Source organism: Serinus canaria, chromosome Z, assembly GCF_022539315.1.
Source record: "Serinus canaria isolate serCan28SL12 chromosome Z, serCan2020, whole genome shotgun sequence".
NCBI classification, from domain to species: domain Eukaryota; kingdom Metazoa; phylum Chordata; class Aves; order Passeriformes; family Fringillidae; genus Serinus; species Serinus canaria.
The window spans coordinates 73,593,220-73,607,309 of record NC_066343.1 but is presented as its reverse complement, the minus strand read 5'-3'; the positions used below and the strand labels follow the sequence as shown (position 1 = coordinate 73,607,309).

At 40.5% G+C, this 14,090-nt stretch overlaps 1 protein-coding gene across 10 annotated transcripts in view; it reads left to right on the top strand.

Annotated features, from left to right (window-relative positions):
- PIAS2 (protein inhibitor of activated STAT 2) overlaps positions 1–14,090 on the top strand; it is a 28,176-nt gene that overhangs the window by 1,165 nt on the left and 12,921 nt on the right. For all 10 annotated transcript variants that reach the window (XR_001991508.3, XM_018920052.3, XM_009095357.4 and 7 more), the window contains exons 2-5: positions 7,919–8,393; positions 10,688–10,772; positions 11,387–11,437; positions 11,532–11,622. Coding sequence is in view for 9 of the 10 variants with exons in the window: in XM_018920052.3 (XP_018775597.1) it covers positions 7,919–8,393; positions 10,688–10,772; positions 11,387–11,437; positions 11,532–11,622 (702 nt within the window). In the remaining variant the exon portion in view is untranslated. The remainder of the gene's footprint in view (positions 1–7,918; positions 8,394–10,687; positions 10,773–11,386; positions 11,438–11,531; positions 11,623–14,090) is intronic.

The window sequence follows — 14,090 nt, the reverse complement described above, 5'->3', positions numbered from 1 at the left end:
GTATTTATGTTTAAAAATATAAATTTTCTTGCTCGGTGTCTTCACCCATTCTCAGCCCTCATTCTTAGGGTTCTTTTTCAACCCCCTCAAAGGGTTTGGCTGAAGCCCCAGTGTAAACTTTTTGCCAGTGGTGACTCTTCTTTTATGTCTTCTTCTCCAGTCTTGAGGTGGAGTGATCTGTCTCTCCCAAAGCACTGTAATGGCTTATCTAGATATCCATAAGTATTGATAGTCTCCCTCAGGGCATTAGGTTCCTGAATACCTTTAAAATTGACAGGAAGCTTGAGGTGCATAGATAGATGTAATGCAGGAAGTATGGAGGGAAAAGGGAACTGTGTTTCAGACCAACTGCAGGGCTGCCATTTCATCACTCAAGAGGTGCCTCTAGTTTAAAAAAATAAATTCTGAAGACATATCTTTTGATATCCCAAATCATCTTATTTGTAAACTGGAGGGCTGGTGAGATGAGTCTGTTAGCCTGGAGCTTTTCTAAATGTTCAGTATCGGTGTGATAATAATTCATGGCCTGTTGTGGGAAAGCTCTAGGTAATTTTTGGAAGAGAAAGTAATTGTCTGCCTCATGTCTGCAAGGCTATGGCTGAATTTTTCCTTTTTTCTTTTTGCATTTGAATGTGTCTGCTTGAATACGAGGTACTTGGTTTTGAGGCTTAAATTTTTTTTCAGACAACCTAATCTTCCTGCTTTTGACCAAAGATGAGAGAGATTGCCCTACCCCCAGTAGATTTTGTGAATTGACCTTTAGGTGTGATCTGAAATGGCTGCTTTATAGTTAACCTACTGAATGTTTTTATGGCAGTATTGTTTGCTGCTCTCTTGTTGATTGCAGTTTCCTGTAGTATGTCATCTCTACCTGCTTTATAAAAGGCCACTTGGGCCATTTAGAGAGTGGATTTTATTTTAGTAATTTGTTAAGGACTGTCTAAAGGCAGGAGATCAGAGTTCTCTCTTAAATCGTGTTTCTTGAGGGAAACAAGCAGGCACAGCTGCCCTTTTTTTTCTTTTTAAATTTTTTTCCTTTTTTTCTCTTATTTTTTTTTCTTTTTGATTTTTTCTTTTTTCTTTTTTTTTTTTTCTTTTTTTTTTTCTGGGCAAAGGAGCATTTTAATATTTGTTAGGACTATCCTTGGCATCCTCTGAATCTTCACAGTAAAAGTTCTGTGGAGTTGGGACCCAGGAGTTATAACTGAGAGGTTGTAGTGAGAGAAACCAGACATCAAGAATAAGCCTTTTGGAAATCTTCAGTTTTGTTAAAGGATTTGTTACTTTTCAAGATATTGGTGGAAGTGTCTGGTCTAAGGCTTACCCTTCCAGACCATATGATTAAGCTTTTATTAGCTAGTAGTGTTTATTGATTTCTGTAGATTACAGGTTTCTGGAGTCTTAGGGAGTGGCTGAGAAAAGGGGGACAGCACAACGGCGTCTAGTTATAGTTAGTTTTGAGATACCATTTCCAGAGCTGCTGTTCACAGCAGCTGTGTTTTTAAACCTGGCTCATACCTTTCTCCATAATCCCCTCTCCAGAGCAGCCCAGTAAAGGATGAAGGAATTACTGAGGCACAGGCGGATGTGGAACAGAATCATCAGTCTGGTGTGGAGGCCAGAGATGACGAGTAGACACATTTTTGAACAGAATTGGCCCAGAAGTGGGGAACTACAGCTCCTTCTGAGAGCCATCTGTGAGGCAACAATTCTAGCTCCCAGCAGATTCTCAACTCACCAAGATTTAGCTTGAAGCTCGTTAAATCTCAACAAAACACTGCAGATAAGAGGATCAGTTACATATTATTTGGTATTCTTGGGTCCCCTGTGTTTCTGCTGGCGTCCTGACTCTGAAACAGAAAATGTGGAGTGCATACAGTCTTTGAAACAGATTAGTTGAGGTGGCAGCATCAGTCTCATAGTTCATGTTTAGTCACGTTTTGAAGTAATTTGTTAGTGTCATCTCTGTGGGGCAAAAAAGAAGGCTCTTTATAGGCAAATAGCTCTGCCTGTGCCAAAACTAATCTGTAACCCTTGTGATTGGTTTCATAGCCATTGTGGAAAAGAACTCATTTGGTTGAGAGGAGATGGAAGCGTGCTAATATAGCCTTTCTGGCAGGAGAGATTGCACAAAATTTACTGGAAAATCATGTTTATAAATGCTGGAAGTAGGTCCCACTTTTACTTTTTGCTCTTGCACACCCAGTACAGAAGACACGCAGTTCAAATGGGAGGAGAAATGTTGTTTGGATACCATATTAAAATACAGAAGTTGAAGTCTCATTCTTTTATACATTGGATCTCTTGTTCATACCAGACTTGGTGCCTTTCCACTTCACTTGCTTTATTTTTCCAGTCTGGAAGAACAGTGTAAGAGACCATCTCACATTTACCAGGTGAAGCAGTGCTTAGTGTTAAATTGCTAACAAGAAAATGCTGGGAGCTGTTTTCATGTGTCCTCCTCAAGGTCATTGACAAACACTGTTTTATTTTTTCTGTATTAATATAATTTTATTGTCTGTGCTGACCCATTTATGTTTTTGATGTAGAAGTCAAATTTCCACATCATGACCTGGGTTAAACTTATGATGGTGAACAGAATGGAGTGAGAAGTTGCTGTTGGTGCTATCATGATCCTTGGGCTGCAGTTAAATTGAATGTATTAAATAACATAAATACTGATGAAATACTCCCAATAGCCTATGATAATGTGCTGTTACCTTGTATCTGCACAAAATTCCTGTGTGTTCCATAGGTTCACAGTCACTATTCTAGATCATTGAAGTCTATTGAGACACCTTTAAAGTTTGTTTATGTAAAATCATTAACAATTAATTGATTGTGCTGAGATACAGTGCTGGGGAAAGGAAGAAGATAATGAGTTTTTGGACACTCTAAAAAAGAAGCTGCAACAAAATGGCTAAGCTTTGTTTTGAATGTCTTAAATATTTGTGTTTGTTTAACTTTAGATTTTTGATGTTATTAAGTGCATGTGACTTTGGAGCTAATTCCTAATTAAGGAGCCAGGCTAGAGTCTGTGCTGAGGAAAATCTCCATAATACTGAGGATCTGGTGGTTATGATTTGCATTGGCTCTGGTTTCCTTTAGAGCTGCTTTTGCTGTCCTGTACTACTGACACAGATTCCAATAATGGCATCTTCATTTTCCCCTTGACTTGCATTTCTTTACCTATGGTTATATCAGTTTGAGAAAATGCTTCCACTCAGCAGAGAGGTCTTAAACCATCCTAGGACACAGGTTGATTTTCCTCACCATCATTACCCATTTCTCGCCTGCTGTAAGTCAGCATGGATGCAAATCTACTGCAAAAGATGTCACAAATGTGCTACTTTGCTGCATGTCCATGAAAGGGCTTAAATTCAGGAGAGAGGATTTGTGGAACCTGTCCTTGGTGTGTCCCTTCTGTACAGAGCATTCAGACACTTTGGGGATTATCTGGAAGCCAGTGGGGCTGAAGCAGAGCTCTTAGGGGCAAGCTGACCAGTACTTCTGAGTAGGCTGGATTGCTTCTGGAGTGCAGGTGTCCAATTGGCAGCTCAAGCAGTACTTACCTTAAAGCCACAGTTGTTACTGCTTATTGTAGGGCATGTATCAAGAATTGAACAAACTAAACAGGCATTTTCAGTTACCTTGCACTGATCTCTCTCTCTCTTTACATATATGTATATATATGTAGAGAGAGAGAGAGAGAGAGAGATGTAGAGTGACTTAATATTGCAGGGGCGTGGGGAGAATCACACAGGTCTTGTTTGGAGAGATGTTTGATCCCTTACTTTGCTTTGAAACACGCCTGCCCCTTAATTTCAGTGGCATGTCAGCATTTCCTGGGCTCCTTAACATCATCCTCCCAGATAAATTAATGCCATTCCAGATACACCTACGGCTTAATGCTTTAGAATAGTGCTTCTGCTGATGAATCATGGTTGCTAAAGTTTAACTGTGAGAAACAAAAAAACCTATGAAATTTCTTATAACCTTCAAGTATGAATTTCAGGGGGAAAAATATTTCTGGAATATAGAAGTGCTTGAATTATCCAGTCTGATTTCCTTAGAGCTCTGTCAAACTACTTTGTGTTCATGGAGAAACATTAAAATTAAAATGGCTTTGGTTTTGTGTTAAAAAAGCTTTTTTTATTGGGCTGTGCAGCTGTAAAGAACTTCTCTTAAGAGAAAATGTCATCTACATGACACAACTTGAATGTCTAATCATAATTGAGTGATGTGAGAAGCACATTAATAATGAGGCTGCAGTCTTCTGCAATATGCTGGAAAACCAAAAGAAAGTAACGTGATAAGGGTTTGTTGGAAGCAGTGTCTGCCTTGCACCATGATTTTATAAATGTTCTCAGATGTATGTCCCCATAAAAGTTTATTGATGATGATGATGAATGCCCATGCTATGTTTGTAAACAGAGTAGGAAGATAAGTACAGAATCACAGGTTTGGATGGAACCTTAAAGCTTAACCCCCATGGGCAGGGACACCTTCCACTATCCCAGATTGCTCCAAGCCCTATCCATCCCGGCCTTGGACATTCCCAGGGATCCAGGGACAGCCACAGCTGCTCTGGGCACCCTGGGCCAGGACCTGCCCACCCTCCCAGACAGCAATTCCTCATTCCCAAGATCCCATCTGTGCCTGCCCTCTGGCCCTGGGAGGCCATTCTCTGGCTGCTGTCCCTCCATGCCTTGTGCCCAGTGCCTGTGCAGCTCTCCTAGAGCCCCTTGAGGCCCTGGCAGGTGTGTTTTCATATACATATGTTGCCTTAAAGGGAAAGTAGAAACAGGTTTAGAGGGAAAGTGTTGTAAAAGCTATTGCTTAGACTTTGCAAGTCTTCTTTCTAAAGCCTGTGTAAGACTTTTACATTGGTGGACAAAACAGTGTATATTTTTCATACTTGCAAGCATTTTTAATGTGGGTGTTAATTTAAAATTTTGATGAGTATGGTGTTGAAGCCAGGCTATGTCTTCTAGTAAAATGAAATCCATCTTGTAACAAAGTGCTAGTTTGTGAATTTTTTTTTTTAATGAAACGTTAGCTGTGTTGAGGCGTGACTGACTGCACATTTCACCTTGATTAACTTGCAGGAATGCACAGAAGGCAGCAGGCAGAGTAGTAGACAGTATTTTGCAATACATGTTGTTTCCATAATCTCTGTGTAAAGGATTATTTTACTCATTTGCATTGTGGTTATGGAATCCAGCATCATGCTTACTGCCTGCATCTGAAATAAAGGAGCTGGCGTTGCTATCACACTTATGCAGTTATCTACAGAAGTATGCAACATGAAGTTTTCTGTGAATTCATGAATACTAGTATTATCTTTTAATACAGTTTCTCTTTTATGTCATAACTATAAAGCTGTTACAGTTTTTCAAGCCATTTTTTATGAATGTTGGAACACTTTCTTTTCATCACTCTGTTTGACTGAGTGCAAGGAGAAGTAGAGGGGGAATGCCGGGTGGAAAGTAACATTCTCCATCTTGTATTGTTTTGCTGTTGAGGGAAGTTGCTGGGATGAAATTAAGGTAACATCTGCTGTTGCCCTCTTCAAAAGTTTGGGTGAGCCAGTGAGTGGCTCATATGACTTTTTGCTGGCTTCTGTGTCCATGGTGCATTTATAGTCAGGGTGTTGGTGGAATACCTGTGTGAAGGCTGCTGTGTTATCTCTGCTCTGAACAGCTTCTTGATAGAAGAGTCACTGGATCCAAATGGGCTGTGTGGAAATGTTGAAAATCGGGGGCTGAAATGCAATAACCTTGTCTCATCAATGATTTGGAAAGGGTGTGCCAGATAAGGTTTCTGCCATAGTGTTTTAGATGGTCATTTTGATTTGCATAAATAATGTGGCCCTTGAGAAGGCAGGTCCTGGCTACTTACTCCTGCTGTGTTTTAATGGCACAAGAAATAGCCATTGACTTGGACATGGGACTGCATGTGCCCAGACTTGGGTCACTGTGTGCCCAGGTGGACCAGGTGCCCATGGTGTCCCAGCCAGGCTGTGACACAGGCCCAGGGCAGTGCCTGTCCCTGTGCTGGCCCTGCTGAGGCACCTCCAGTGCTGGGGACAGCTCTGGGCCCTCAGGACAGCAGAGACACCGAGGGGCTGGAGCATGTCCAGGGCAGGGAACGGAGCTGGGAAGGGGCTGGAGCCCCAGGAGAGGCTGAGGGAGCTGGAGGAAGTTGGGCTCTGCTGTCAGGTAACAAGGGATGGAACAATGTGAAATGGCCTCAAATTATTCTAGGGGAGATCTAGATTTGATACTGGAAAAAATTTCTAGACCAAGGCAGTTATCCTGCCCTGCACAAGTTGCCCAGGGCAGTGGCAGAGTCCCCATCCTTGGGAAGATTTAAATGCAATGTGGATGTGGCATTTAGGGACATGGGTTAGTGGTGGCCTTGGCAGGGCTGGAGCAGTGGTTGGTCTTCATCATCTTCTTCATCTTTGGTCTTTTCCAACCAAAGTGAGTCTGCGATTTTAAGTTCAGTTTTGATCTGATACCATTCACTGGTCTTACTGCCAAAACAATTTTCACAATGTTAAAAAGAGAATAAGGAACAAGCCAGGGACACAGGGAGGATTTTGACTTTATTGGTGGCTGGCTCAGTGTTTGAGCAAAAATTGTGTTAAAATTCAGCTGAGATCAGATCTGTCAGAACACGAGTATTAACTCTGTGTGGTAAGGACTTGGAAGGGAAAGACAAAACACGGTTTTGAGTTTTGTCTCTTTTGAAATCAACACCCGAAGTTTTAGTAAGAGTCCAGATGCACTTCTGAACTGTTTTTCAAAATACATGTGATCCCAGATGTCTGCCTATTTCATACCTTCTGTTAGCACCTTCATCTCCAGTCCTTGAGTCTGGAGTTGTCATGGTATAGCAGCACAGATTGTAGGCAGGTGTTCTTTCACCTTTAAAAACTTTATCTCCTTGCTATGGTGAAAGAGTCCCTAAGAAATAGGAAGGAAGTTGGTTAGAAGTATTCTGCACAACTTTATACCTCTGTATAAATTGCTCACAAAAATGAGAGATGCATCTGCACAAAATTAATTGTTAGTAGTAGTGAAGCACAAGATTGTTTTCTTTTGTATAGTGGGTGCTTTTTTTTTAAAAAAATTCTGTTTTCACAAACAGTAGGATTCTGAGGCTTGAACTGTGAAATTAAAAAAATTAGTCTTCCAAATCTAACCCTGATAACCAAGTAAATAGTATTATTTGTTTTGATGATACCTTTGTAACGCTTGATACCAGAATGTGATCTGAAAAGGAGAGGGAGTTCTTTGTGACATTTGAAGAATCAATTATGTTTGTTGTTTGTGTATCATACTGCATGCCACAGTGTGCAATAGATAATGTAGCTTTCAAGAACTGCTCTCCTTGCTGTGCATATCTTTCAGCAGTGAAATCTGATATGCCTATCTCTCTTTATGCTTGCCTTTAACAGTGTCCAAAATAAAGAGAGTTTCAATAAGCTATTCAGAAATTAAGAAATAAAATAATGAAGTGCCTAAAATGTGTTGGAAGGCAGGTGATAATACTGATTCACTTGATTTTTTTTTTGCTAGTAATTTTGTTCCACAAAGTGAGACAGATTCTTTGGGGTACAGCTTGTGCTTGTGCTGTGAATTTAAGATTTTGTTGTTACTATTGTTTGAGTGTGGAAACAAATCTTTCGTGGGCAAACTCAACCTGCATCCTGGACACTTTGTTTCTTCATTTTAAACTAACTGTACTTTGGTGTTCTGTGAAGGTGTGGGCAGTACCCATAACCAAGTAACAAGTTGTCAGATTAAATGATGAAAGATGCCGTACCACCGTACACCACCGCCCTACTCCTCAAAAAGGCTTCCTTGGGGTGCTGTGGGCTCACCTGTGCTTTTCTCTCTTTCCTTTTTAGAATATGGTATCAAGTTTTCGTGTTTCTGAACTGCAAGTGCTGCTGGGATTTGCTGGACGTAATAAAAGTGGTCGCAAACATGACCTCCTGATGAGGGCACTGCACTTACTGAAGAGCGGCTGCAGCCCAGCAGTTCAGATCAAAATCCGAGAACTCTATAGGCGCCGGTACCCAAGGACGATTGAGGGACTGTCGGATTTGTCGGCTATAAAACCTGCAGCGTTCAACTTGGACAGCAGCTCCTCTCCAGTTGAGCCTGACTTGGCTGTCGCGGGCATTCACCCTCTCCCTTCCACTTCAGTCACGCCTCAGTCTCCATCTTCACCTGTCAGTTCTGTGCTCCTCCAAGACACTAAGCCTCACTTTGAGATGCAGCAGCCATCCCCTCCGATTCCACCTGTTCATCCTGATGTTCAGCTGAAAAGCTTACCTTTCTACGATGTGCTCGACGTGCTCATTAAACCCACGAGTCTAGGTAAGTTTAATACCTCTGCAGCTTGCTTAATTCATTAAAAAAGCTATGCTTCTGACAATACTGAGCCCAGATTTCAGTGGGGTTTTGCGGCTGGGACAAATGGAAACTCCTTTCCTTTTATGTCTTCACCTTTTCCTTTTCTTTACCATTTTTCCCAAAAGTGCAAAACCACACTTCAGAAGATAGTTTTCTGTTATAAAAGTAATATGATTAAAGACTTCTTTCTTTTGAATATTAAAGAGAAGAGCAGGGTTATTCAAATGGAAGCTACCTTCTATGATCATCCAACTGTCTTACCAAAAGTTAGAGAATAAATAGTTAAGGGCATTGTCTAAATTCCTCTTAAACACTGACAGCTGACAGCATTGACTGCTTTCCTTGGGCCTTGTTCTGTGTTTGCCCATCCTCTTGGTAACAAAATGTTTTCTAATATCTAGTCTGAACCTCCCCTTTTTGGCTGAAAGATTTGGACCTGAAGTTTCTGTTTAGTGCAAATGAGGAACAGTTTTGTTAGGACTAGTAGAAAAAGGATTTCAGGGTCAGTAGTTTACAAGTTGCAACAGGGTAAAGAGAAAGAGTTCATTGGTTTGCTACTTTACCCTTATCTCACTCCCAGCAATTCTGTCATCTCTGAGATCTGGCACTGAAATAGACACTTTGTGCTGCAGTGTTCAGTGTTGTGCTCAGAGTAATGAAGTTTCTCAGCCTGAAAGTTGTTGCAGTACTGTATGTTATAATATGGAGTGGACATTGTCTTCCAAATAACCTGAAATCAGCTTTATCTTCCCCAAGTGCCTCAGTCTCGAACATTTTGAATTATTTGGAACTACATCTTCTGTCTTGAAATTCAGTCTGGCTTACCTTACATGGCAAAAAATGTTCCCTCATTACTTAGTAACATGTTTATAAAATTGTTTGCATCGTCTTAAACAATTTTACTTCTTAACTGATCATAAACTCTTTTAGGCTGTGACTTGTAACTCAGTGAGGGATGTACTGCTCATCTGCCATCCTCCAGTACCTAAAGCAGAAAACTTTACCAACAAGCAATAATTACAGTGCCTGTTGTCACTTCTCTTTGTGCACAGTGACACTCGTGGTTTTTGTACATTTGAGAGTTAAGAATTTAAATAACAGCTAAGTCAGGGAGCTAGGAGTATAGTCCCCCTCACTGCTTATGCTTGAGAAGTGGTATGAGTGGGATGAGTGTGGTATTCCTTTGCACTAATATGAAAGCACAAATGCAAGTGTGGGGTTTAGTTTTAACCCACACCAAATTAAATAACAAAATACTTCCACTGTCTTTTTTACATGCGCTCAAGTATTATTCTTAAATATCAGGTGTGCTCTGTGGTGTGTGTGCATACATGCACGCTGTATCTGTTTGGAATTGCCTGAGGAACTTGGTGCATGTTTGCTCCACCTGGTCTCCATTTCATGTTTGCCTCCCAGAAAAGAGGCAAACATGAAATGGAGGTTTTTTTCTGGGTATAGAAACAATCTCCCCTGAATGTTGCAGTGCACAAGACAGTCCAAATCTTCCAAATTTGCTTGTTTTAGTTGTGCTGGTTTTTCATTTGTCCTGCCTGCTGCTTATTTTAAATTAGACATGCTTAATCTGCCTTTATTTCAGGTCAAAATATTTAACTTCTCTTCAATTTTAAAGGAAGTAGGAAAGCGGCACGTGCCTACTGTGGACTTTAAATACGAAAATACTGCCAATTCCCATCACTGACAGACAAGTTGTATTCTGGTGTGAACATTGTATTTCTTTGGTTTTTTGTCAGATTCCACTAAAGGGTAACTCCAGAGATGAAGTCTAGCTGGCTTCTCTGGCTTGAGGGGTTGTGGTCCCTCCCTTCCTCCCCCAAAATTTTGTTACCTGTAGCTGTTTGTGAATTTTCCAGCCGTCCATTAATAACTTCTGATGCACATGTTCTTCCTGTGGTACCTTACAGTAGTTGTTGGCATCTCTGTGGTATTCCTTTTGTCAGGTATCCAATGAAATATTTTGTTGTATATTTGTTTGAACCTTCCTCCTTTGGGAGAAAGGATTGTAACACAGTTTGCCAAGCTGCTTTAGTACTGAAGTGTAATGTGATATTAAACCATCTGAATGTAGTTTAATGAAAGATTTGTTCCATTGCTTTTTTTGTTAACAGTTACATGCAGTCCAGCCACCATTTGAGTGACTTAATGCCTTGTTCCAGGCGTTAACTGCAGATCCTGTTTTAATCAACGGCTTTAATCACCATGGTTCAACCTCTTTTGTGTCTTTTTTTTTCTTCTTCTAGTACAGAGCAGTATTCAGAGGTTCCAGGAGAAGTTTTTTATCTTTGCTTTAACACCTCAGCAGGTCAGAGAAATCTGTATTTCCAGGTAAGAAGTAAGAGTGTGGTGTAGTGTAGGTAAATCTCTACAAAATTTCAGGAGAAAGTGTGAGGTTTTGATTCCCTATATGCATCACTTACTCTGTAGATGCAGAGAGATAATCCTCACTGAAGTTACTCTTGAGTTTATATCTGTTCTGTTTCCTTCAGGAACAACTGTGCACAGTATTTGTGTGCATTTTGTGAAAATTGTACCCTGGTAAAGAATTAACAATTACTGAGTTCCGAATAATTGTCACTGTTTAAAGAGGTGGGAAGCTTCCCTACATTTCTCTTGGCTGTAGGAATGGAAGCCTGCTTTTCTGTTCTTTCCCAAGGTTGATATTGTAAACTATGAAAATTCATAGGCACTTTTTCATCCCTGGCAGCATCCTACTTATTGTTGCCATTAACTTTTGGTGGAGGATATTGATCCTGAAGTCCTGTGTAACTTGGGAGTAGTTAAACAGAAATGTCAGTTGTAAGGTGCTCATAGCTCAATAAAACAAAACAAAAGAGCAGAGTTTAGTGATGCTGGGGCAGTTGTGTCAGTTGTTTCTCTGTATGGCTGCAATATGAGTCCTGCTAATTGGGTACTTCTCTTTTTCTTTCTCTTTTTCACAGGGACTTTTTGCCTGGAGGCAGGAGAGATTACACTGTCCAAGTTCAGCTAAGGTATGTTTTGTGCAGTGTTCTCTGAAAACTTAATTGGCTGATGGATGTTTGTGGGGACACTTGAAAATGATGCTTTCTCTTTCTATGGATACAGGCTATGCTTAGCAGAGACAAGCTGCCCTCAAGAGGATAATTATCCTAATAGTTTGTGCATTAAAGTAAATGGGAAGCTGTTCCCATTGCCAGTAAGTATGTATGTATGTATTTGTGGCTTCTTGGTGACTTGTGGAGTGTGTATGTGTTTTTCTGTAGTGTTATCTTTCCAAAACAGTCAAGCTGTTTGTTATCACTCAGATTTCTCTAATGTTAGGCATGGAGTTTGTACATTTGCTGTGTGAGATAGCCATTACTGCTATTAATCATATTACAGCCCCTGCATGGACTAAATGTGATTAAGCCCCCTGCAGCAAACCTTGTCTATTGCCGTTAATGTAACTAAATAATTCAAAAACAATCTGGTGTCTGCATGGAGAATCTTCATCACAGGGGCTCAGACTCAGTTTATTTGCGGGTGGTAGCCCTTGCTGTGTGGGATGCCTGTATTTGCTAGAGGCTTGAGTTCCTTCTGGTTCTGTAATGTTCCTCTTGTGTGGAACTCTTGTGTGCCGCTTGTGCACTGCTCTGCATCTGTCTGGTTAGAGCACTCTTTGTTGTGGGGAGGAAGAACAGACATGTTTTAGGATTCCTAGCACATTGCTGATACTGTAACAGAACACTGTTGGCAGTCACACTTCAGGAGTGTCTGGTGTTGCAAAAATTAGTACACAGTCACCATACGGTCATCTGGAGGCTTGGGTATGGACAGAAAGGGAAAAGCTCTCTCATTCTCAAAATATCTCTGGAATGGGTTTCTCTCTTTTTTCTTTCAATAGAACAAAGAGAAAGTCTTGCAGAACCCATTCAGAAATACTTCTTGAGGCTATAAAGTGTGGTAAAAGTCATAGAACAGAGGGTTTTTTCAGTAGGTTTGGAAAGCGGGTTTTTTCAGTGGGAAAGATACCATGTGGAGAGAGAAGGTGTGAAACCTCTTTTTCAGACTGTTTTCAACCACCTTGGTGTGTTAGATGTATTGTCCTGTACTCTCCCTCCTCCCATATGCAGCTGTGACTGCTTTTTTAAATTTTGCCCCTACTCGTCTTAAATGAGACGACTCAGATTCTCTTCCTCCTACTTCAGTCTTAAGGTTATAAAAAGTTTCTTTCTCATGTTTTCTGGTCAGTGTTTTCTGCAAATGCTGGTTACATTCTGTGTGATAACTTTGAGGGTTTTATCTTCTGCAGATTGTATTTCAGCAACCAATAAAAAAGAATTTGGTCTGGTGCTATCTTTTGGGCATCACTGTCAACTGATTCTTAGTCTTGTAAATATAGGTTACACCCTTCTGTACTCTCCATTTTGTGTGTAAGGTGTCACAGTTGTAGCAGAAACTACTACTAATCTTGGATTATTACTTAGCTTTAGACTTAAATCCTTTAGGTTCTTCCTGCACATGATAAGATGATTTTTTTAATCTGTTCAGCTGAACCTTAGGTGGGAAAATGAATAAATCACTATTGCCTTGGCAACTTCCCCTTCTCATTCACTATGAGCTGAATGACAAATAGAGTCTCAGTCTAAGTGCTTCTGCAGACTTTTTTTGTTCATTTGGTCTCTCTGCATCATCAGGCACTGCCTTCTGTTTCAGGAAGTGTAAGGTAACTTCTTTGCCTCAAAGCCCACTGTTTTCCATTACAGTGGTGTTAGTTAGTTAAGCTTTGATGCCAGCTCTTTTTGCCCACTTGCACAGTGCATAAGTGAACTTCTGTCTTTGCCTGGTAAGGCAGTTCACGCTTCTGCAGAAAAATTATTCTGTAAATTATTCTTGGTCATCTCCTTGCTTGCAGTCCTTACCAGGAGCTTCACAGCAATGCTGCCTGTGTGCCAGTACTGCATGGGATAGGGTTTATGTTAACATCATGTTTCTTCGTATCCTGCATCTGTGTCCCTGGGGAAAGTCAGATAAATGAGCAGTTATGCTTTCTCCTGATGAATTTCCTTGCTGTAGCAGATGATACCTGCCTTGAGTAGTGCAGTTCTTTGAAGAACCATGGAAGACTTTAAGGCCTCAATAATATTGGCAGTTTCTTCCCACTAGAGTTGGCAGCCTACCTAAACAGTGCCAGGCCATGCTGGTTGGGAGGCAAGCAGAAAGCTCCTAAAAAGACAGGAAGAGAAGGTTCCAAATTGTTGTAGGAGTATAAGAGTGAATCTGTTCTCAAGAATAAGCTATGTGGAAGAAAACACTAAAAGCTTTACTGAAACAAATCATGTGCACTGCAGAGTCTGTCTCTGGAAAAAAAAAATTGTGAAATGTTAGAGAACTTGCACTCACTCTCTTCTGCAATAATTCTTTCTGTGTTTTAAATGTGAAATTGTCACCAGTTGCCATATGTCTGTTGCCTCTGTGTTCTGGAATAAAGCCCTCATGGCATACTGGGCTAGTGAGTAGAAGAGGCTGTTTATATATATTTTTTTAAATAATTATTATTGGTTTTATTTCCAGGCTTAGCATCTTTCAAAGTAACTCCTTCACCAAGGACTAGGTTGTGAATGTGTGTCTATTTCTCTGGTTAAAGAAATACTTTTTTTTTTTTTTCTCAGCATATCCTTTCTG